We start from the raw sequence: 25,565 nt of genomic DNA, 5'->3' as shown, positions 1-25,565 counted from the left end.
GGGAAGAGGGAAGTTTCACTAAGCACCAACTGAATCTGCAAGTTGTGCCCGTGGAGTCAGGGTACTCAGAGGTGAATGTTATGAATGAGAAGGCCTGTGAAACTAAGGAGGCAATGTTACTTTAATAAATGTCTGAATTTAGCAGATGGAAACAAACTCAAAGCAGATTTTGCACAGTGCAGCATTGGGGCTGCCCCTATATTAAATGATCTCACATCACAGAGACACATTTAGAAACTGTTCTAATTTGCACATGTGCTGCTTCTTTCAAAAAGCCATTCAATTAATTTCACACTTTTTGCTTCCTCCTAATCCTGCACGTTTCTGCTTTATGTTCAAGACTATTATTTAGGACAAAAGCAAGGTTATGATGAAAGGTAATTGATCTGAAATACTTGATGGAATTTAATGTCTCGGTAACTGGTTTGTTGGGGGATGGGGCACTTAACAGGCAGGTAGGTGATGATCGCAACACCTTCCCTCCTTTACCACTGCCAAATGAAGCTCTTACGTGGGCAATTAATGCCCAATTAAGGGCCTCATCTCACCACCACTGGTATTCAACATGTTGGGATTACTAGCAGGTTCCTAGGCAGGAGCAGTCCCTAGTTCAAAGACACACAGTGCTTAATCAGGAGTCCTGGCATCAGGAAGGAGTACCTAAGAACTACCCACGGCTCCTGCTGCCAACCCTGCTCCCCCTCCTCTCCCCTGACACCTCTTAATGTTCCCTTACACTTGCCATCACTGACCTATGGTCTGGAATCCAGCGATGATCCTGGGCATCTGGTTGGTGTTGTAGTTTTGATTGGTTGGCAGCTCTCAGTGGCCTGGATTTCTGCCCCCCTAGGGTTCAGTTATGTGCCTGATTGGCATTTGATACCATGTGCCTTCCCTAAGAGATGACTTGAAGCTCTCAGTGACTCTCCAGCCAGCCAACGAGACTGTCATTGTCTCCGTTAAATCCAGCCTAATTCTGTTTCAGTCTCTGGTGATGCCAGACCTGCTGAGTATAGCCAGCATTTTCTGTTTGACTGATTTAGGGCCTGAATAAATCAAGTGTTACTAAAAACAGAAACAGTAGACAGACTGAGCAAGTGAACAGTCTCTATCCAGAGAGGAGCCAACTGACAGAAAGAAAGTTTCTCAGAATTGAAAGAGGAACACATCCAGGGAAAGGGTAATCGAGGGAAAAAACAAAAGCATTCATATAGACAAAACTGACCGGTAAACTGCATTGGTGGAGATTTTTGTTTCAATTCCCAATAATTTGCTTATTGTCCATTTCGTTTCACAGGATTCCAGGATTTGGGGAAAGGTATTCTATGATTTTGTCCATTTTTCTTTGAAAATGGAAATCAGAAGCTCTTTTGATTAAATGCTTTTCCGATAGTCCCTTAGGAAACTGATCAATTGGTCATTTCATGTGGAATTTAAAAATCCCTTTTCTACTGAACAGTCTGTACCTTGAGTGACACAAGACAATGAACTGATTATTTTTGTGAACTGCAACATCTGATGCAAGTGGAAAATCCCCGAGCACACAGCGCTGATTAAATATACCCTGTGTATACGCACAAGTTGCTGAGGCCACTCTCTGATGACCATATTAAGAACAGGACATGGACAGACAAACACTCCATTCACAGATTGCAACACTTTCTGTTGATAACATTGACCTAAGGGCAGTAAAGTAAAACAAATCAGACAGAAAATTTCAGAACTTTCTGCAATATTTAAACATATTATTGCGCATAGGAATACTCACATACATCAAAGCTCTGCATGAAGCAATGTCAGAATCTATACTGCACTAAATATAGCAAAGATCTGGTGAACTTGTTCTGATGCCCAAAGAATGTTCAAGCACATATTTCTGTCTCTCAAGGAACAGTATAATCAAGCTCTTATTAGTGGAATTTGGTCACAGTTTGGGCAGAATGGGCTCCTATCAGCCTTTGATTTTATTCCAATTCAAGTCCAATTCACAGTCCCAAGTTGAGACATTCCCAATCCAAGCTGACACGACAGGGCTCTCACTTCCTGTCTTGGGCTTGATCTACATGATCCAAGCTGATTGGAGTAGGTATAGCTCCTCTTCCAAGGCTTGATCTCATTTACATCTTAGCCAAAAGGCCGAGATGCCGCTTTAAAAAATTGCTTCAAATGAAGCTAAAATGTAACCTAATGACTTCAACCAAGCACAGCATGTCCATACTACACTTCATCTTAGCCAAAAGGCCGAGGTCAGAGGAGGAATGAGGCTGAGAAAGAGCTGAAAACTCCTGTTACTGACTGTAGTTTCCAAGGTGCAGATGTCACCTGAGTCACTGCCTTTGATATGTTTCTTTACCCATTTGTGTGAAGCTGCTTTTTATTCTGCACTGTTTGCAATGTATAGACATGTAGGTTTGCAATGGATTAATTGAGATTTTTATGAATAAGATATATTTTTGAAATAAAAAAAATTGTGTGAAGCTGCTGGCACATTTGTCATATCAGGCTATTGAACCGTGAGAATCATCACCAATATTCCCTCCAATTACCCTTTGCTGTGCACAGCCCATTTGTCACACGGTGCAATTCCTTTAACATTGCTTCAGTGCCACACAGTTCCATGTCTTAAAGGGACAGCTACTTTTGTGTGTGCAGTAATAAGTTGCTCCACATTCAGAGGTAATCACTGCTAAGTCTGCTCCTCCAATTGCTATATACCCTCTCATTCTAATATGTCACTGCTCAGTAATTTGTAGTGGGTACATGAGTTCACTTTTGCCCTTCCTTAGTCCAGTGAAGCCCTGAGCAAGACTGACTAACTCAGCCCACTAGGTCTGAATCACAACTTTACATGATGACTTTACATCTTAAATTCTTACTTCTACAAAGGAAATTACATTCAGAGATATCTAAACACACCCCTTCACCTAGGCCAATTGGTGTGCGAGGTGCGTCAGATCCAAGCATCGTTGGTTGTCACTCAATTTGAGGATGATGTATTGAACGTTAGACACAGATTTTCATGCGACTGAACAGGTCAATTCTCCACCTGTGGATCTGTGCGTACACGGGGCAGGATGTTCCCCCACCTGTGGATCTGTGTGTACACAGGGCAGGATGTTCCCTCACCTGTGGATCTGTGTGTACATGGGGCAGGATGTTCCCCCACCTGTGGATCTGTGTGTACACAGGGCAGGATGTTCCCTCACCTGTGGATCTGTGTGTACACGGGGCAGGATGTTCCCTCACCTGTGGATCTGTGTGTACACGGGGCAGGGAGTTCCCCCACCTGTGGATCTGTGTGTACACGGGGCAGGATGTTCCCTCACCTGTGGATCTGTGTGTACACGGGGCAGGGAGTTCCCTCACCTGTGGATCTGTGTGTACACGGGGCAGGATGTTCCCTCACCTGTGGATCTGTGTGTACACGGGGCAGGATGTTCCCTCACCTGTGGATCTGTGTGTACACGGGGCAGGATGTTCCCCCACCTGTGGATCTGTGTGTACACGGGGCAGGATGTTCCCTCACCTGTGGATCTGTGTGTGCACGGGGCAGGATGTACCCTCACCTGTGGATCTGTGTGTACACGGGGCAGGATGTTCCCTCACCTGTGGATCTGTGTGTACACGGGGGCAGGATGTTCCCCCACCTGTGGATCTGTGTGTACACGGGGCAGGATGTTCCCTCACCTGTGGATCTGTGTGTACATGGGGCACGATGTTCCCTCACCTGTGGATCTGTGTGTACACGGGGCAGGATGTTCCCCCACCTGTGGATTTGTGTGTACACGGGGCAGGGAGTTCCCCCACCTGTGGAGCTGTGTGTACATGGGGCAGGATGTTCCCCCACCTGTGAATCTGTGTGTACATGGGGCAGGATGTTCCCTCACCTGCGGATCTGTGTGTACACGGGGCAGGATGTTCCCACACCTGTGGATCTGTGTGTACATGGGGCAGGATGTTCCCTCACCTTTGGATCTGTGTGTACACGGGGCAGGGAGTTCCCCCACCTGTGAATCTGTGTGTACACAGGGCAGGGAGTTCCCCCACCTGTGGATCTGTGTGTACACGGGGCAGGATGTTCCCCCACCTGTGGATCTGTGTGTACACGGGGCAGGATGTTCCCTCACCTGTGGATCTGTGTGTACACGGGGCAGGATGTTCCCTCACCTGTGGATCTGTGTGTACACGGGGCAGGATGTTCCCCCACCTGTGGATCTGTGTGTACATGGGACAGGATGTTCCCTCACCTGTGGATCTGTGTGTACATGGGGCAGGATGTTCCCCCACCTGTGGATCTGTGTGTACACGGGGCAGGGAGTTCCCCCACCTGCGGATCTGTATGTACACAGGGCAGGATGTTCTCCCACCTGTGGATCTGTGTGTACACGGGGCAGGATGTTCCCCCAAGGCAGTGGGATCCTGAGTGCAGGATATGCTGCATGTTCTATCCTTCTCTGGTGCCTCTCTACCCCATTGTTAAGGGTGCTGGGTCTCAAAGTGTGATACAGCTTGATGGACAAGTTGTGGTCATTTTGAACAATTGGTAGTCATTAATGTCAGCACTGTCACACTTCAAACAGATTTCAGAGTGTCTTTGACAGGTTTTCTTTGTCCTCCGCTGGAACGTTGCCCATCTGAAAATTGAGCAAACAGTACCTGGCGGGGAGCTGGGTTTTGGTCACCAGGTCAGTTTCAGCCCATCGTAGTTGATTTTGGAGGAGTTTTGCCTGAATTCTGTGAATCTGGGTTAAGGACATTAGTGTTTGTTTGGCAGGTGTCTGGAGGATGCAGCAGAGGTATTGCTGATGGAATTTCTTTAGCATCATATATGTCGTTGGTAAACAGTGCAGGTTTCACAACAGCACAGAAGTCTGATGACAACAACTGATCAGAATAGGCCTTTTGTTGACTTGCAGAGTTCTTTGTTGTCAAAGACTCACTGCCGCAGTTTGTAGGCAGCTGTAACTCTAGAAGATCTGAAGTTGGATCTCTTAAATCACTGGTGGCCTTTTGAGAGAGGAGGCTGCCATGGTATGGAAAGTGTTCAACATATTCCAGAGTCTCTCCTTCAACATATATAGGAGGTGGAATATTTGACTGATCAGGTATGGATTGATTGATATATGATCCAATATCTGTGATAGAATCTCTGTCTCTTGCTGTGTGCTAATGATTTAACTACTTGGAAACCTGAATTCCTGCAGTGCAAAAGGAGACATTCGGCCCATAGTAGGACTAGGGGGCACAGCCTCAAGATAAAGGGGGGGCGGTTTAGAACGGAGTTGAGGAGGAACTTCTTCACTCAAAGGGTGGTGAATCTCTGGAATTCTCTGCCCGTTGAAGTGGTGGAGGCTGCCTCACTAAATATTTTTAAGACGTGGGTTGATGGGTTTTTGATAAGAGAGGGGATTAAGGGTTATGGGGAGAGGGCGGGAATGTGGAACTGAGCCACGACAGATCAGCCATGATCTTATTGAATGGCGGGGCAGGCTCGAAGGGCTAGTTGGCCTACTCCTGCTCCTATTTCTTATGTTCTTATAAGCCTGAACTGATAACAATCCCACCCGAGGCCCTATCCCCATAAATGCACATAATTACCCAGCTAATTCCCCTAATACTAATTTAGTAGCCCATTCAAACTAGTCCGCACATCTTTGGAGTGTGGGACGAAACTGGAGCACCCGGAGGAAACCAACACAGACACGGGGAGAATGTGCAGATTCCACACAGATAGCTGAGGCTGGAATTGAACCCAGATTCCTGGCGTGGTGAGGCAGCAGTGCTAACCACTGTGCCAACATGCCACCCTTTCTCCTTGGAAATATGATTCGGTTTAACTCAGGTTTAATTAAGATTTTAGATCAGTGACATGCATACAGAATTGAAATGAAGGTCTCAATTTCTCTCCTGTTCTCATGCTACACTCTCTTCCAAGGGTTTCACACCTCCCTGATTTTTCTTTGATTCACTCCTGTCTTTTGCTGAGAATCGCAGTCCAGCTCAGCCCACCAATACAGAGCCTGGAATCAATCCAGATCCCACCTTCATCATTTCCGCTCCACTTCCACTTTCATACTATACACACACGTTTATCAGCACAAAATAATGCAGCAAGTATGGGTTAATCCTTCTTGGTCTCAGAGCAAGCACCGATTATAATCTTCTAACTACTCAATGATCTGGTCTCTTCCTGTGCTGCGAGTGTGGGGCTCACTGAATATTTTCTTGTTTGGCTCATTAACTGGAAGTGTTTACTCTGATTTCAATGTGAGACATGGCGATTAGTAAATCGTGGAGAGAGAAGATTCGGGCTCTATTCAAGGGTCAGCTTTGTGCTGATCCCAATTTTAGCAAAAATAAATAATTCAACAAATCCACACATTCTAAATCAGAAGGGCTCAGGGAATAAATGTGCAATTATTGTCACAACGTAGGGAAATCTAGAACTCACCGAACATGCCCTCTCTTCCAGTCTCCCTTGCATCCTATACCTTCATCCACACTTTCCCTCCCTCCTTGCAAACCCTCTCCTCGCTCCTTCTACTCTTCATCCTCCTCTCATCACCTACTCCATTGCTCTCTTCAATCCCCTTGCCTCCCTCCTGCCCTCATTGCCCTTGTCCTCTCAAGCCCCCACAAACATCCCCACACTTGCCCCTCCCTCTCCCACCTTCCCTTTCCCATCCATTCTCCTTCATTCATTCCTTAAAGATGGCAACTTTACATATGAAACAAGTTAAAAATATACACATATATTTTCTTCCTACAAATCCTCAGATTCTCCACTGGGGGTGATCTGCTTGGGAAATCAGTCTGATCATCAGTAACAGACCACTGAGTACAATGCTGCTCTGGGGGTGGGGGGGGATGTTGTAGTTGTGTATGTGCTGGGGGAGGGCTAGGTGTATGGGTGTCAGGGGGAGGTGTCAGAGGGGACATCGGAGGTGATGCCAGAGGTAATGTCAGTGGGGGGGGGATATCGGGGCTGTGTTGAGGTGGTGCCGAGGGAATGTCTAGGGAGATGTTGGGGGATGAGGGGGTGTCAAGGGAGGTGCCGGGGCCTGCATTGAAGGGGTGCCGGGGGGGGGGGTGGTGTGATATTGAGGTTGGGTGTCAGGGGGTGTTGAGGGGGTGTTGGGGTTAGGTGTCGGGGAGGTGTCAGAGGATGGGGGTTTTCAGTTCTGTGCCAATGTTGAACAAGAATGAAGAGTCACTTTGACCAGTGTCTAACTGTGAAATTGTTCCTGTCTCTGCTGCTGCCATTGCTGTCCCTGTCCCTGTCTCTGTCCATGTCACTGTTCCTGTCCCTGTCTGTGTCACTGTCCCTGTTCCTGTCCGTGTCGCTGTCCCTGTCTGTGTCCCTGTCCGTGTCGCTGTCCCTGTCTCTGTCCCTGTTCCTGTCTCTGTCCCTGTTTCTGTTCCTGTCTCTGTCCGTGTCCCTGTCCGTATTCCTGTCCGTGTCCCTGTCCGTGTCCCTGTCTCTGTCCGTGTCCCTGTCCGTGTCCCTGTCCATGTCCCTGTTCGTGTTCCTGTCCCTGTCCGTGTCCCTGTTCCAGTCCCTGTCCGTGTCCCTGTCTCTGTCCGTGTCCCTGTCCATGTCCCTGTCCGTGTTCCTGTCCCTGTCCATGTCCCTGTCCGTGTTCCTGTCTCTGTCCGTGTCCCTGTCCTTGTCCGTGTCCCTGTCCGTGTTCCTGTCCGTGTCCCTGTTCCTGTCCCTGTCCGTGTCCCTGTCTGTGTCCCTGTCTCTGTTCCTGTCCCTGTCCGTGTCCCTGTCCGTGTCCCTGTCTGTGTCCCTGTCCCTGTCCGTGTTCCTGTCCCTGTCCGTGTCCCTGTCTGTGTCCCTGTCTCTGTTCCTGTCCCTGTCCGTGTCCCTGTCCGTGTCCCTGTCCGTGTTCCTGTCCGTGTCCCTGTCTGTGTCCCTGTCTCTGTTCCTGTCCCTGTCCGTGTTCCTGTCCCTGTCCGTGTCCCTGTCCGTGTTCCTGTCCCTGTCCGTGTCCTTGTCCGTGTCCCTGTCCGTGTCCCTGTCCGTGTCCCTGTTCCTGTCCCTGTTCCTGTCTGTGTCCCTGTCCGTGTCCCTGTCCGTGTTCCTGTCCGTGTCCCTGTCCTTGTCCGTGTCCCTGTCCGTGTTCCTGTCCGTGTTCCTGTCCGTGTCCCTGTTCCTGTCCCTGTCCGTGTCCCTGCCTCTGTTCCTGTCCGTGTCCCTGCCTCTGTTCCTGTCCGTGTCCCTGTCCCTGTCTCTGTTCCTGTTCGTGTCCCTGTCCCTGTTGCTGTGTGAGGCTGTTCCGTTGTGAAACTTCCTTGCTGTGTAGGGCACAATTCCTTCGAGCAGCACAGAAATAAGCAGAATTCTTATTCCGGGATTTTAGGTGTTTGAATCAACATTACCCAATGTTCAGCACCAGGTTTTAGTCAATCTAAAAATTCAAGCAGCACTGGATTGCACACAATTCAAATCTGAAATCTTTTGACTCACAGTAAATACAAATCACCAAACCAGCAGGTTACAAGGTGCTGTGAAATCTCAAAGCTGCTTTCTCTAGCTGGCCTCTTTATTGTTGTGTAAAGAAACAAGCAGCAGGTCACGAGGAAATACAATTAGCTGACCTAAATAAACACACCCAAAGTATTCATTCACACTAATCAATTTACCAACTGTACAGTCTGGTGAAGCAAATTATTTAATCCTCTTTAACATTAAACTTTACTAACAAAGGCCACTTCTCACCTTTCCACAGGAATTGAAGTCCGTCATGTTTCTTTGTTCTGTTTGCCGAATAACCCTGTAACACACCCCTTTCATTCACTCCAGATCAGACTACATAATTATCACTATTTTATTTGGAGATATACCAAGGGACCCTAAACAGTCAGCTTCCACTGTTTGGGTAACATGCCCATATAAATACAAAGTATGGAATTAACAAGTACCGCGCTCATTCACTTAGAAAAATGGGGACCATCATCCTGTCAAATGTAGGGTGGACAGTGAGAACAAAACTGAAAACTGGCTGCAGCTTTGCTAAAGTGTGTCCTTTCTTAACAAGTGATGGATTATATTTGTGACAGGGAAGCACACAACCAAAAAGATTCACAAACATTCCCCAAAACTGAGCTTTTCCCTTCCCTCCCTCTCTGCAGGCTCCTCAGGCAAGCAAGGTTATCACCTGGTAACAAGCAGCTGCACTCAGCTGTTTCTCAACTAGTGCTGAATTAACTTCACAAAAAAGGTACAAGAGAAGGTCTAAACTAATTAATTAAACATTTTCCATACCTATTACCCTCTGTCAAGAGTTCTAAAAGCTTCTTAACCTTCTTAAGGGTGCATTTAGTGCATTTAATTCCGCTTCAGTCTATCTGTTCACTGCTCAGAATCGGTAATCTTTACTGTTCAAAGCTCCCTTATCCAGAACATCCACAACGTTTAAACTGGAAGCAAAGTTATTGTGCTTTTTTATGATTTTAGCAGGTGTTTTGTAATATTATTCTGGATGCTAATACACTAGGTTTCTCGGATTTTGGTAAGGTGCTATGCCCTGGTGCCAGAAGCTCTCGAGGAGGCCCACAGCTGAGCACTCATATGTGATGTATTACAGAGCATTGAATGCACGCACATTCACACACACACGTGTGCATACACACACACACACTCACGCACAAGCGTACACATATGTGCACACGCATATGCACGCACATGTGCACACACGCACACACCTGACTGCTACACAGACTTTGCCTGTTACAAAGCAGTGAACAAAGCAGTTTGTTTATACTATCATATCAAGAATATAATTTTAAATGATACGACTTTCTGTTCTGTTCAATGAAACAGATAATGACTTTAGTAAAATATGCCCTTGCTCACTGAGTAGGTACATGTACTCTGCTGGTACTGAACCAGGAGATCCACATCTTCAATTCCCCCACCAATCTACCCTGTTAACCTACAGCGCCAGCTTAGAAATGGTCTGGCCTCGGTGCCCTGAGCTAGAGTTGGGTCTGTACAGCTGGCAGCCTTCTGAACTTTATCTACCCAGATTCATGTAAAGATGGGCAGAAGCTACACTCATGAAGTAAGACAAAGTCTTCAAGATTGAAAGGAGTGAAAACAGATGGTAAAGAATAAGGAGCTGATTACTATCTGAAATATATGACATTTCACTGTGATAGTATAGCACTTAATGGGATGGTGTTTAACATCTCTAAAGTTTACATTATATTTACTAATGACAGAATCTTAAGATTACAGAGCTGGTCAAAGAAATGCACTGAATTGGAGGGGAGCAGACTAGAATAAAAATGTGTGAAAATGCTGCTCTCTTACCCTGGTCTCATTGGCAATGATCACAGCACATGTGCCTCCTGGAAACGGCTCGAGATCCTTCTTCTGTATGTGTAGTGGTTTTCCTCAGACAGTTCAGGGATGTGGTACACCTGCTTATTGTACAGTATTCACTCTATAATATCACCAACACAACAGGCCTGTTGTAGCTTCCATTAATACAGAACTGATCCATCCGTCCCCTCCATTAGCTACAGGGATTGAGGAGCCTCAGTTGTTTCGCGTCCTGGCAGTAGGAAAGTAATGGAGGGAATGGAACTCATCGGCTTTTTGCTTCATCTGAAGCTGCACAAGAGCGGGGACATCAGCCTGACAGCTGAAGATTGCTCAATCCACTCCTGTACTAACCCAGGACAATGGGAGAAAATGGATTAACGATATAGCTTATCATTATTGTATAACATGGACAATGTTTACAGCTGCTTAGCATTAGACTCTGACCAGAACACCTCTCCACCTAACACTCCCAGTGGGAACTTGCAAATATCCATCCTGTCTGACACAAAATGTTTCTATGCCCATCTGAAGTTAGGCTTCAGTCTGTCCTGAAACCCATAGTTTAATAAAACTAATCTTGACGCTAGCTGCAAAATGTTGCTGATGACAAAATTCATCAACTAAAAACAAAAAGCAGGATTTGATCCAATAATTTGTTTTTGTCAGTTGGACAACTAGGTAAAGAGTTATTGCAAATCTCCTTTAAATTATGGCCAGTTATTTCTGAGTGGATAAAACAGACCCACTGCACATGAAGTTGAAACACTTCTGCGTCAGTCTGAACATCGATCTGGTGAAACAAAGTTACTGTCTGTCCACATTAAAACAGCTAGTTCAATGTGAGAATATTTAAAGCTCCATTCATTCAATACAAGGTGAGATAGAAAAGTGCGCTCTCCTACCTATGTATAAAATACATCAGAAATAAAATGCACTGTGAGTGCAAAGAATAAAAATGCATGGCCAGTCCTCCTTCCGTTTCTCACAGTTTGTCTCTGTGTTGGGTCTATTGCAGTGAGTCGCTGTTGTCTAAGGCCAGGCCACTAATGTTTGTTGCGGAAAGATCGCTGTCATCTTCTTCGACACTGTTGCCAGAATCTTCTCCGCTCTGTCCAGCCATCATGACCTGCTGTACAGCCAGTGTTGCTCCATCAGATGATAAAGACTGCAGACTGTCTACGTTCACATTCACCGGACTTGATATTGAAACCATTGCACCTACAGAGGAACCAAGGGCCATTTAATTTACACATTAACAGCAAGGCAGATTGTCTCAAACAAAATGTGGGGAGTTCATTGGGCTTAGGGGGAAATAAGGACCCCATACTGCGAGCAAATAAGAGAACAATAGCACAGTGATAATGTTACAGGGGCCTGGACTGATGCTCCAGAGATGCAAATCTTTGCAGTAATGATGATGATACAACTACTGGATTGTTCTAAAAACTCATCAAATTCACTAAGGTCTTGCAGCTAAGGGAACCTGCCATTATTACCCTGTCTGGCCTACATGTGACTCCTGACCCACAATAGTTACATAGAAACTAGAAGCAGGAGTAGGCCATTCGGCCTTTCGAGCCTGCTCCACCATTCATTTTGATCATGGCTGATCATCAAATTCAATATCCCGATTCTCTACCCCCCCCCCCACCCCCCCCCAAGGTCCCTTGATCCCTTTAGCCCCAACTTTATATCTTCTGCAGATTTGGAGATAATCCATTCAGTTCCCCTTCCAAATCATTAATATATAATGTCAACAGTTGGGGTCCGAGCGCAGGTCCCTGCGGAACCTCACTGACACTGACTGCCAATCAGGAAAAGATCCATTTACGCCAAATCTTTGCTTCCTATCTGGCAACCAGCTTTCTAACCATCTCAAGACATGACCTGCAATCCCACACACTTTACCTTTACATAGTAGTCTGCTATGTGTGGTCTTGTCAAAAGCCTTCTGAAAGTCTAAATAAACAACACTCACTGGTTCTCCTCGATCAACTCTACTGGTTACATCCTCAAAGAATTCTAATCGATTTAGAACGTAGAACATAGAAAAACAGGCCCTTCGACCCACAAGTTGCACCGAACATATCCCTACCTACTAAGCTTACCTATAACCCTCTATCTTATTAAGTCCCATGTACTCATCCAGAAGTCTCTTAAAAGACCCTATCAACTTTGCCTCCGCCACCGCCGATGGCAGCTTATTCTACTCACTCACCACCCTCTGAGTGAAAAACTTACCCCTGACATCTCCTCTCCACCTACTCCCCAGCACCTTAAACCTGTGTCCTCTTGTGGCAGCCATTTCAGACCTGGGAAACAGCCTCTGAGAATCCACTCAAACAATACCTCTCATCATCTTATACATCTCTATCAGTCCCCCCTCATCCTTCATCTCTCCAAGGAGAAAAGACCAAGCTCTCTCAACCTATCCTCATAATGCATGCTCCCCAATCCAGGCAACATCCTTGTAAATCTCCTCTGCACCCTTTCTATGGCTTCCACATCCTTCCTGTAATGAGGGGATCAGAACTGAGCACAGTGCTCCAAGTGGGGTCTGACCAGGGTCTTACAAAGCTGCAGCATTATCTCCCGAATCCTAAACTCAATCCCTCGATTGATGAAGGCCAGTACACCATACGCCTTCTCGACCAGAGCTTCAACCTGCGAAGCTGATTTGAGAGTCCTATGAACCCAGACCCCAAGATCCTTCTGATCTTCCACACTGCCAAGAGTCTTACCCTTAATATTATATTCCTTCATCCAATTTGACCTGCCAAAATGAACCACTTCACACTTATCCAGGTTGAAGTCCATCTGCCACTTCTCTGCCCAGTCTTGCATCCTATCAGTGTCTCGCTGCAACTTCTGACATCCCTCCACACTATCCACAACACCCCCAACCTTTGTGTCATCAGCAAACTTCCCAACCCATCCCTCCACTTCCTCATCCAGGTCATTTTATAAAAATCACAGAGTGAGGGTCCCAGAACAGATCCCTGGGGCACTCCACGGGTGACTGACCTCCATGCAGAATATGACCCATCCACAACCACTCTTTGCCTTCTGTGGCCAAGCCAGTTCTGAACCCACAAAGCAATGTCCCCTTGGATCACATGCCCACTCACTTTCTCAATAAGTCTTGCATGGGGGACCTTATCGAACGCCTTGCTAAAGTGCATCTACACCACATCTACTGCTCTTCCTTCATCAATGTGTTTAGTCACATTTTCAAAAAACTCAACCAGGCTCGTAAGGCACGATCTGCCTTTAACAAAGCCATGCTGACTACTTTGATCATACTATACTTCTCTAAATGACTACATACTCAAGCTTTTCAGTCCACTGCAAGCCTGCACTACAACCACCAAGATGCTTTTCCACTGTGAAAACTGAAGTATTCATTGAACAAAGAACCAAGAACAAAAACAGCCCGGGAAACAGGCCCTACGGCCCAACGAGCCCGCGCCACCATCTTAACAACGCTAGTCCCCCCCTCCACCCATGACCCTTATCCAATGTTTTATGGCCATCCACATTGAGGGAAACTAATTTAGGGACAATTTATTACTGCCAATCAGCCTAACAGCACATCTTTGGGGTGTGGGAGGAAACCGGAGCACCCGGAGAAAACCCACGCAAGCACGGGGAGAATGCGCAAACTCCCACAGACACCAGCCCAAATCCATGTGTCTGCACAGCAATCAGTGATAGTCACTGAGCTGTCATCTTGCCCAGTATCTGGTCCAGTTTAAGCACACACTAACGACATGAAGCACTAGGCCAATCTCGAACAACCAAGAGCAGCCCCAGTACGACACATCACGTGTATGCCCCTCGTTGGACACAAGGCGGACCGACTTACAACCTGTGAATGAAAAAGAGAAAAAAAAATTATTATTATACCATATCCATTTACCTTACCAGGGACCCCCAATGCTAATGACCCTTATTTAAAAGGATCTCCTATATCCACCCATCCCCAACCCAGTCATGTGCCTGTCTAAGTTACTCTTAAACAACTCTAGCGTGTTTGCCTCCACCACCTTACTTGGCAGAGCATTCCATACCCCCACTACCCTCTGTGTGAAAAACCTCCCTCTAATATCTGTGTTATACCTCTCCCCCCTCACCCTAAGTCCATGGCCCCTTGTCCTGTGTGTCTCCATCGTAGGAATTAGCTTACCTCTGTTTACTCTATCTATACCCTTCATAATCTTATATACCTCTATTAGATCCCCCCTCAGTCGCCATCTTTCAAGGGAAAAGAGCCCCAATTTATTCAATCTTTCCTCATACCCCAGTCCTTCCATACCAGGCAACATCCTGGTAAACCTCCTCTGCACTCTCTCCAGAGTCTCCACGTCCTTCCGATAGTAAGGCGACCAGAACTGGATGCAGTACTCTAAATGCGGCCTAACCAACGTTCTGTACAACTGCAACATTAGACTCCAGCTGTTATACTCTATACCCCTTCCTATAAAGGCTGACATACCATAGGCTTTCTTCACCACACTCTCCACTTGCACTGCCACCTTCAAAGACTTGTGCACTTGCACCCCCAGGTCTCACTGCGATTCTATATTCCTTATGGGCTTACCCTTTATCATATAACTCCCCCCTACATTATTCCAGCCAAAATGCATCACCTCACATTTATCCGGATTAAACTCCATTTGCCAAGTATCTGCCCAATACAACAGCCTATCAATATCCCGCTGTATTGCCAGACACTGCTCCTCACTGCCCGCCAATCCAGCCATCTTGATGTCATCAGCAAATTTGCTGATCACACCACCTACTCCCTCTTCCAAATCATTTATATACACTACAAAGAGAAGAGGTCCCAGTACCGAGCCCTGCGGCACACCACTAGTGACAGACCTAGAACATAGAACACTACAGCACAAACAGGCCCTTCGGCCCACTAGTTGCGCCGATCACTTGTATACCTACTAAGCCATAGACTTATCTATAACCCCCAATCCCATTAGATCCCATATACTCATCCAGAAGTCTTTTAAAAGACCCCAGCGAGTTCGCCTCCACCACCACCGACGGCAGCCAATTCCATTCACTCACCACCCTCTGAGTGAACAACTTACCCCTAACATCTCCTCTCTACTTGCTTCCCAGCACCTTAAACCCGTGTCCTCTCGTAGCGACCACTTCAGCCCTGGGAAATAACCTCCGAGAATCCACCCTATCTATTCCTCTCAATATCTTATAAACCTCTATCAGGTCACCTCTGAACCTTCGCCTCTCCAGGGAGAAGAGTCCCAGCTCCCTCAAACTATCTTCATAAGGCATGCCTCCCAATCCAGGCAACATCCTTTTAAATCTCCTCTGCACCCTTTCAATAGCTTCCACGTCCTTCCTATAGTGAGGCAACCAGAACTGCACACAGCACTCCAAGTGGGGTCTGACAAGGGTCCTATAAAGTTGCAGCATTACCTCCCGACTCCTAAACTCAATCCCTCGATTAATGAAGGCCAGTACACCATACGCCTTCTTGACCACATCCTCCACCTGCAAGGCCGATTTAAGAGTCCTATGGACCCGGACCCCAAGATCCCTCTGCTCTTCAACACAGCTAAGACTCCTACCCTTGATATTGTATTCCTTCATCCCATTGGTCCTGCCAAAATGGACACTACACATTTCTGCCACTTCTCCGCCCAGTCTTGCACCCTATCTACGTCTCGCTGCAACTTCTGACATCCCTCCAGACCATCCACAACACCACCCACCTTCGTATCGTCTGCGAATTTACTAACCCATCCCTCTACTTCCTCATCCAGGTCATTTATGAAAATGACAAACAGCAAGGGTCCTAGAACAGATCCCTGGAGCACTCCACTGGTGACCGATCTCCATGCAGAAAAAGACCCATCCACAACCACTCTCTGCCTTTTGCAGGCAAGCCAGTTCTGGATCCACAAGGCCAAAGCCCCCTGGATCCCATGCCCTCTCACCTTCTCAAGAAGTCTTGCATGGGGGACCTTATCAAACGCCTTGCTCCAGCTAGAAATGGACCCCTCCACTACTACTCTCTGACTCCTCTTTGCAAGCCAGTTTTCTACCCATCTAGATACCTGGCCACATATCCCATGAGCTTTAATCTTCTCTACCAACATACCATGAGGGACTTTGTCAAACGCCTTACTGAAATCCATATAGACGACATCAACGGCTCGTCCTTCGCCAACCGTTTTTGTCACCTCCTCAAAAAATTCTACCAGATTTGTAAGGCAAGATCTCCTCTTTACAAAGACATGCTGTGTATCCTTAATCAGATCGCAACGCTCTAAGTGCTCATGGAGAATCCTCTCCATCAACTTGCCTACCACTGACGTTAAACTCACCGGCCTATAGTTACCTGGGCTATCCCTCCTACCCTTTTTAAACAACGGTACCACGTTCTCTACCCTCCAGTCCTCTGGGACCTCACCTGTGTCCAAAGAAGAGACCAAGATTTGCGTTAGAGGCCCAGCAATCTCATCTCACGCCTCCCTAAGCAGCCTAGGATAAATGCAATTGGGCCCCGGAGATTTATCGGTTTTAATGCTACCTAAAAGCCCAAACACTTCTTCCCTCGTAATCAATAGATCTTTCAACTGGTCTACCGCTCCCTCGATGACCATACCAGACATCACGCCCCTCTCCTTCGTGAATACCGACGCAAAGTATTCATTCAGGATCACCCCCATTCCGTCAGCCTCTAAGGACAATTCCCCTTGTCTGTCCCTGAGAGGACCGATTTTACCCCTAGCCACCCTTTTGCTCCTAAAATAGGAGTAAAACGCCTTTGGATTCTCCTTAATCCTACCTGCCAAAGCCATCTCATGCCCCCTTTTTGCTCTCCTAACTCCCCTTTTGAGATCCCTCCTACACTCTCTGTATTCCTCCAACGCTCTCTCCGTTCCCAACTGCTTAGATCTGACATACGCCTCTCGTTTCTTTCCAACCGGTCTTCTATATCTCTAGTAATCCACAGCTCTCTAATCCTACCTTTCCCATCCTTCCTCCTAACCGGCACATGCCTTTCCTGCACCCATTCCAGTTTTCCCTTGAAAGACTCCCACATGCCTAATGTGGTCTTGCCCTCCAACAGCCTATCCCAGTCTGTTTCATAGAACATAGAACACTACAGCACAAACAGGCCCTGCGGCCCACGAGTTGCGCCGATCACATCAACACCTACCAATCTATAGACCTATCTATAACCCCGAATCCCATTAAATCCCATATACTCATCCAGAAGTCTTTTAAAAGACCCCAGCGAGTTTGCCTCCACCACCACTGACGGCAGCCGATTCCATTCACTCACCACCCTCTGAGTGAAAAACTTACCCCTAACATCACTTCTGTACTTGCCTCCCCTCACCTTAAATCTGTGTCCTCTCGTAGCGACCATTTCAACCCGGGGAAATAGCCTCTGAGAATCCACCTTATCTACTCCTCTCAACATTTTATAAACCTCTATCAGGTCGCCTCTCAACCTTCGTCTCTCCAGGGAAAAGAGTCCCAGCTCCCTCAACCTAACTTCATAAGGCATGCCTCCCAATCCAGGCAACATCCTTGTAAATCTCCTCTGTACCCTTTCAATAGCTTCTACGTCTTTCCTATAGTGAGGCGACCAGAACTGCGCACAGTACTCCAAATGAGGCCTGACAAGGGTCTTATAAAGTTGCAGCATTACCTCCCGATTCCTAAACTCAATCCCTCGATTAATGAAGGCCAGTACACCATACGCCTTCTTAACCACATCCTCCACCTGCGTGGCCGATTTAAGAGTCCTGTGGACCTGGACCCCAAGATCCTTCTGCTCTTCAACACAGCTAAGACTCCTGCCCTTGATAGTGCACTCGATCATCCCATTGGTTCTGCCAAAATGGACAACTACACATTTATCTGCATTGAAGTCCATCTGCCACTTCTCCGCCCAGTCCTGCATCTTATTTATGTCCTGCTGCAACTTTTGACATCCTTCCAGACCATCCACAACACCACCGACCTTCGTGTCATCAGCGAACTTACTTACCCATCCCTCCACTTCCTCATCTAGGTCATTTATGAAAATGACAAACAGCAAGGGTCCCAGAACAGATCCCTGGGGCACTCCACTGGTGACTGACCTCCATGCCGAAAAAGACCCATCCATAACCACTCTCTGCCTTCTGCAGGCAAGCCAGTTCTGGGTCCACAAGGCCAAAGGCCCTTGGATCCCATGCCCTCTCACCTTCTCAAGAAGTCTTGCATGGGGGACCTTATCAAACGCCTTGCTGAAGTCCATGTACACCACGTCCACTGCACTTCCTTCGTCAATGTGTTCAGTCACATTTTCGAAGAACTCAACTAGGCTCGTAAGGCACGACCTGCTCTTGACAAAACCATGCTGACTATTTCTGATCATGTCAAACCTCTCCAAATGCTCGTAAATCTTGTCCCTCAGAAGCCTCTCCATCAGCTCACCAACCACTGAGGTCAGACTCACCGGTTTCCCTAAGCTCCTGCCTAATCCGGCTGTATCTAGCCTTCCCCCAATTTAGCACCCTCCCCTTAGGACAGCAATCATCTTTTTCCATTCGTATCCTAAAGTAGACGGAGTTGTGGTCACTATTAGCCACATGTTCACCTACCGCAACCTCAACCACCTGACCCGGCTCATTTCCCAGAACTAAATCCAGTATAGCCCCCACTCTAGTCTGGCTATCTACATACTGTTACAAGGATCCTTCCAATACACATCTTACGAATTCCTCCCTGTCCGACCCCCCAGCTCTAGGCACCTTCCAATCCACCCCAGGGAGATTAAAATCTCCCACTACAACAACCCTGTTCTTCCTACACTTGTCCAAAATGTCCCTACATATACCCTCTTCCACTGCCCGTGGGCTATCGGGCGGCCTATAGTACACTCCTAGCATAGTAATGGCCCCCTTCCTATTCCTCAACTCCACCGACAGAGACTCAATTCCCAACCCCTCCATGTTATCCTCCCTCTGCACCGCTGTGATCTGCTCCCGAACTATGAGCGCCACTCCCCCTCCTCTTTTCAACCCTCCCTTATCACGCCTAAAACACTTATACCCTGGAATATTTAGCTGCCAGTCCTACCCCTCCTTTAACCATGTCTCTGTCACTGCCACCGCATCTAAATTCCTCGCGAACATCAAGGCCCTAAGTTCATCCGACTTTCCCGTCACACTCCTCGCATTAAAACAGATGCACCGAAGACCCTCAGGCCCACTCAGATCCTCCTTCTCCTGGGAGATTTTCCTATCATCTAGACATAACCTGACCTCCAACTCACTCCCACTCCCAGAGCCTGAGCTGTCTCTCTCCTCCCCACCCCCCCTCCATATTAGTTCAAACCCTGCCGAAACACTCCAGCCAGCCTCCCAGCTAAAATATTTGTGCCCTTTCCATTTAAATGTTCCCTATCCCACATATACAAGTGCCCTTCCTTCGCAAACATTTCCCAATGGTCGACAAAACTAAAACCCTCTGTCCTGCACCAATCCCTCAGCCACACATTCAGCTGTAGGATCTCGTTATTTTTATCCCTGCTATTGCTGGGCACTGGCAGCAGCCCAGAGATCGCCACCCTGGAGGCCCTACACTTCAGCCTGGCTCCCAACTCCCTGAACTGCCTACGTATTTCCCCCCTACTCTTCCTTCCTACGTCCTTCTCACCTGCGTGTATAATTACATCTGCCTGGGCCCCTTGGCCGTTCAAGATTCCCTCTACCCTCTCCGACACATCCTGTACCCCTGCTCCAGGGAGGCAGACTACCATCCTGGAGTCCCGCTTTTGCCCACAGAACCGCCTATCAATTCCTTTAACCCTCCCGTCCCCCACCACTATCTCACATCCAACCCCCTTCCTTCCCTCTGAGGCATTTTCCTCTTCCCCTCGTGCCCTTTCCACCTCAGTTGGTGCCTTACCCCTGCTATCTTGAGAGACTACCCCAGGGTAGCCTTTGGAATATTACTCCTCTTCTTTTTCCCCTTCCTAACTGTAACCCACCCATCCCCCCTCCTTGACTCTGGGATCCCCTCCTGAATGTGGTTCCTATTCATTAGTGCCTCATTTTCCCTCACTAAAAATAAATCCCCCAGCCTCAGCTCCAGTTGCCTGACCTGGGCCCTCAAACGCTGCAACTCCAGACATTTGGTGCAGATGTGGACTCTCTGGAGATGCTGTGTCTCCAGGGACTCCCACATATTACACCTTACACAGCTGACTCACCTCCCCAAGTACCCTGCCATTTATTTGACCACCCTTAGACCTATGGACACAGTTAGAAAAATTTGACCAGTATCTCACCTTGCCTAAGCCTGCTCTCGCCTAAGCCCTGTGAGCCAAAGCCCTTGCAGTACTCACTCAGCACCCACCTCACTCCGCTGCCCATTCCCGATGCTGCCCGCTGTCTATTGTGGCCTTGTTTTTGTACTCCCGCGCTCCCTTCCCGACTGCCCTTGAGCCTAGGCCCCGCTACGGAAAGCGCAAACTACAAAAAAACCCCGCGAACCGGCAATACAATTGAAAATAATAGTACATAGAACATAGAACATAGAACATTACAGCGCAGAACAGGCCCTTCGGCCTACGATGTTGCGCCGACCAGTTAAAAAAAAACAACAATGACCCACTAACCTAAACCAATCCCTTTTCGTCCATAAACCTATCCACAGACCTCTTAAACGCCCCCAAACTAGGCGCATTTACAACTGCAATTACACTCGCAGTTCAGACTCACCAGCCACCAGAACACTGCTCCGGAGAAGAATTGAACACCTCTGCTATTTCTACTGGTTCTATACAAACTTTCCCACCGTCACATCTGATAAGTCCTATTCCTTCACCTCATCCTTTTGCTCTTCACAGACTTGTAGAACGATTTGTCAAGCATGATTTCCCGTCAATGGATTTACTATTTCCACGGCCACTTCCTGATCATCTTCAGCCCACTCTGGGATGAAGATTATCAGGATCTGGGGATTTATCCACTTTCAATCCCATCAATTTCCCCAAAACCATTTCTCTATTAATGCTGATTTTCTTCAGCTCCTCACTAAAACGTGTTTCTCTCAAAACTTCCTCTGTCTCTCTGAAATGGTCAAGCAAGCTATCCTGTTGAATCAAACTTATTACAGAAAGGTCAAATAAAAATTAAACAGACAGACCACCCAGCATCAAACTAGGTGCCAAAATGACAAGGCCATACTTTGCCCAATCAAATCTGAGTAACAGGAAGTTGTGCCAACATTTCAGGAGCTGTCCCACAGATTAGTCAAGTAACAGACTGACACAGCCATACTGACTGAATCAATGGCCCAAATTTCTCTATCATTGTTCCTTCGTATGTCAGACATCAAATCAAACATGGTCAAGGAAATCTCCTGCTGATTTCCACCTACCACCAGCCCTCCCAAATGAATGAATCAGTATGCTCCACGTTGAACATCACTCGGAAGGAGGACTGAGGGTGGAAAGGACACAGTATGTTCTCTGAGTGAAGAACTTCAATGTCTATCCACAATTGCCTTTGTAGCATCACCACTGAGTGAGCTGGTTGAGTCCTGAAGGACAGAGCTGCTGGATTAGAACTGTGGCAGGTGGTGAGGGAACCAAGAGTAGAGGAAAACCCATTTGATTATATGAACATATGCACCTACAAATTAGGAGTGGGAGTAGGCCATTTGGCCCTTCAAGTCTCTCTGCCATTTGGTAAGATCATGGCTCATCTGATTGTGGCCTCAATTTAACTTGGCTGTCTATCCCCCATAACCTTGACACCCTTGTCAATCAAGAATCTATCTGACTTAATCTTTCAAATATTCAAGAACCCTGCCTCCACTGCCCTCTGGAAAAGAGAATTCAACAGACTAACCACTCTCAAGAGAAAAACATTCAGACTGCCTTACTTTTAAACTGTCCCTCTAGTCACTTTGTTACAGAGAAACATCCAGTCAGCAACCACCTAGCAAAGTCCCCTTGGAATCTGAAATGTTTTTATAAGATCCCCTCTCATTCTCAACTCCAATAGATACAACCTAATCTATCCAGTCTTTCCTCTTAAAATAAACCTATTCACTTCAAGAACCAGTTGACTGAACCTTGTCTGAATTGCTTTTAGTACTTGTATATCCTTTCTTAAATAAGGAGAGTAAACTGAACCTAGTAAGCCTCAATTTAATTTCCTAGCTTTGTGTCATCAGCAAAGTTAGCAATCATACATTCCGGCCCTTCACCCCCAAGTTATGAATATTGATTGTAAACAGTTGAGGCTCCAGCATCGATCCTGCGACATTCCCTTAGTTACAAGTTGCCAACCCAAAGGAACCAACGAGCAGCATGGTGGCACACTGGTTAGCACTGCTGCCTCACAGCACCAGGGACCCGGGTTCGGTCCCCGGGGGCACGGTGACACAGTGGGTTAGCACTGCTGCCTCACAGCGCCAGGGACCCGGGTTCGATTCCCGGGGGCACGGTGACACAGTGGGTTAGCACTGCTGCCTCACAGCCCCAGGGATCCGGGTTCAATTCCCAGCGGCAGAGTCGTTGGCACTGCTGCCTCACAGTGCCAGAGACCCGGGTTCAATTCCCAGGGGCACGGTGGCACAGTGGTTGGCACTGCTGCCTCACAACACCAGGGACCCGGGTTCGATTCCCGGGGGCACGGTGACACAGTGGGTTAGCACTGCTGCCTCACAGCACCAGGGACCCAGGCTCGATTCCCAGGTGCACAGTGACACAGTGGGTTAGCACTGCTGTCTCACAGCACCAGGGACCCGGGTTCGATTCCCGGGGGCACAGTGACACAGTGGGTTAGCACTGCTGTCTCACAGCGCCAGGGACCCGGGTTCGATTCCCGGGGGGCACGGGGGTACAGTGGGTTAACACTGCTGCCTCACAGTGCCAGGGACCCAGGTTCGATCCCCGGGGGCATGGTGACACAGTGGTTAGCACTGCTGTCTCACAGAGCCAGGGACCCGGGTTCAATTCCCAGTGGCACAGTGGTTGGCACTGCTGTCTCACAGCTCCAGAGACCCGGGTTCAATTCCCAGGGGCACAGTGGCACAGTGGGTTAACACTGCTGCCTCACAGCGCCAGGGACCCATGTTCGATTCCCGGGGGCACGGTGACACAGTGGGTTAACACTGCTGCCTCACAGTGCCAGGGACCCAGGTTCGATCCCCGGGGGCATGGTGACACAGTGGTTAGCACTGCTGTCTCACAGAGCCAGGGACCCGGGTTCAATTCCCAGGGGCACAGTGGCACAGTGGTTGGCACTGCTGTCTCACAGCTCCAGAGACCCGGGTTCAATTCCCAGGGGCACAGTGGCACAGTGGGTTAACACTGCTGCCTCACAGTGCCAGGGACCCATGTTCGAATCCTGGGGGCATAGAACATAGAACATTACAGCGCAGAACAGGCCCTTCGGCCCACGATGTTGCGCCGACCAGCTTTTAAAAAAAAACAACACTAACCCACTAATCTAAACCAATCCCATTTCGTCCATAAACCTATCCACAGATCTCTTAAACGCCCCCAAACTAGGCGCATTTACAACTGCAGCTGGCAGGGCATTCCAGTCCCTCACCACCCTCTGGGTAAAGAACCTACCCCTGACATCAGTCCTATAACTACCCCCCCCTTAATTTAAAGCCGTGCCCCCTCGTGCTAGCTTTATCCATCCTAGGAAAAAGGCTATCACTATCCACCCTATCTAAACCTCTAATCATCTTATATGTTTCAATAAGGTCCCCTCTTAGCCGCCTTCTTTCCAGCGAAAACAACCCCAAATCTCTCAGTCTCTCCTCATAGGATCTCCCCTCCATACCAGGCAACATCCTGGTAAACCTCCTCTGCACCCTCTCCAAAGCCTCTACATCCTTCCTGTAATGTGGGGACCAGAACTGCACACAATACTCCAAGTGCGGCCGCACCAGAGTTGTGTACAGTTGCAACATAACGCTGCGACTCCTAAATACAATCCCCCTACCAATAAACGCCAAGACACTGTATGCCTTCTTAACAACCTTATCTACTTGATTCCCAACTTTCAGGGATCTATGTACACATACACCTAGATCCCTCTGCTCCTCCACACTATTCAAAGTCCTCCCGTTAGCCCTATACTCAACACATCTGTTATTCCTACCAAAGTGAATTACCTCACACTTCTCCACATTAAACTCCATCCGCCACCTCGCGGCCCAGCTCTGCAACCTTTCTAAGTCACCCTGCAAACTATGACACCCTTCCTCACAATCTACCACACCTCCAACTTTGGTGTCATCAGCAAACTTACTAATCCACCCAACTATACCCTCATCCAGATCATTAATAAAAATTACAAACAGCAGTGGCCCCAAAACAGATCCCTGAGGCACACCACTCGTAACCGAACTCCATGACGAATATTTACCATCAACCACCACCCTCTGTCTCCTATCTGCTAGCCAATTCCTGATCCAATTACCTAGATCACCCCCAATCCCATACATCTGCATTTTCTGCAGAAGCCTACCATGGTGAACCTTATCAAACGCCTTACTAAAATCCATATACACCACGTCAACTGCCTTACCCCTATCCACCTCTTTGGTCACTTTCTCAAAGAACTCGATAAGGTTAGTAAGGCACGACCTACCTGCTACAAAACCATGCTGACTGTCTCTAATCAATTCATTACTCTCCAAATAACTATAAATCCTGTCTCTAATAATCCTTTCCAAAACCTTACCCACCACAGAAGTAAGACTCACCGGTCTATAATTCCCAGGGAAGTCTCTTCTCCCCTTCTTAAACAATGGGACAACATTTGCTGTCCTCCAATCTTCCGGTACTATACCAGAGACCAACGACGACCTGAAGATCAGAGCCAGAGGCTCCGCAATCACCTCTCTTGCCTCCCAGAGAATCCTAGGGTAAATCCCATCCGGACCAGGGGACTTATCTATTTTCAAACCCTCTAAAATATCCAGCACATCCCCCGTATCAACTGCAATACTATCTATTTTACACCCCTGCACCCCAGTGTCCTCCTCAGCTACATTCATGTCCCCTTGCGTGAACACCAAAGAGAAATATTGGTTCAACGCCTCTCCAATCTCCTCCGGTTCCACACACAACTTCCCTCTACTGTCTGACACATGGTGACACAGTGGTTAGCACTGCTGTCTCACAGTGCCAGGGACCCGGGTTCAATTCCCG

General features: G+C 47.7%; 1 protein-coding gene across 2 annotated transcripts in view; it reads right to left on the bottom strand.

Annotated features, from left to right (window-relative positions):
• Window positions 1–229: 229 nt before the first annotated feature.
• The window catches only part of pknox1.1 (pbx/knotted 1 homeobox 1.1), a 203,246-nt gene continuing 177,910 nt past the window's right edge, over window positions 230–25,565 (bottom strand). The window contains exons 11-12 of one of the 2 annotated variants that reach the window (XR_013885386.1): window positions 10,322–11,554; window positions 230–1,679 (exon numbers count right to left, since the gene is read on the bottom strand). Coding sequence is in view for 1 of the 2 variants with exons in the window: in XM_080182556.1 (XP_080038682.1) it covers window positions 11,343–11,554 (212 nt within the window). In the remaining variant the exon portion in view is untranslated. Of the gene's footprint in view, window positions 1,680–8,082; window positions 11,555–25,565 lie in introns of those variants that run through there. The other variant, XM_080182556.1, reaches the window with a different exon arrangement.

Source organism: Carcharhinus amblyrhynchos, unplaced genomic scaffold, assembly GCF_965287045.1.
Source record: "Carcharhinus amblyrhynchos unplaced genomic scaffold, sCarAmb.v2.hapA scaffold_65, whole genome shotgun sequence".
Classification (NCBI taxonomy): domain Eukaryota; kingdom Metazoa; phylum Chordata; class Chondrichthyes; order Carcharhiniformes; family Carcharhinidae; genus Carcharhinus; species Carcharhinus amblyrhynchos.
Note: the sequence above shows the minus strand (reverse complement) of the source record. Positions and strands in the feature narration are given on the sequence as shown.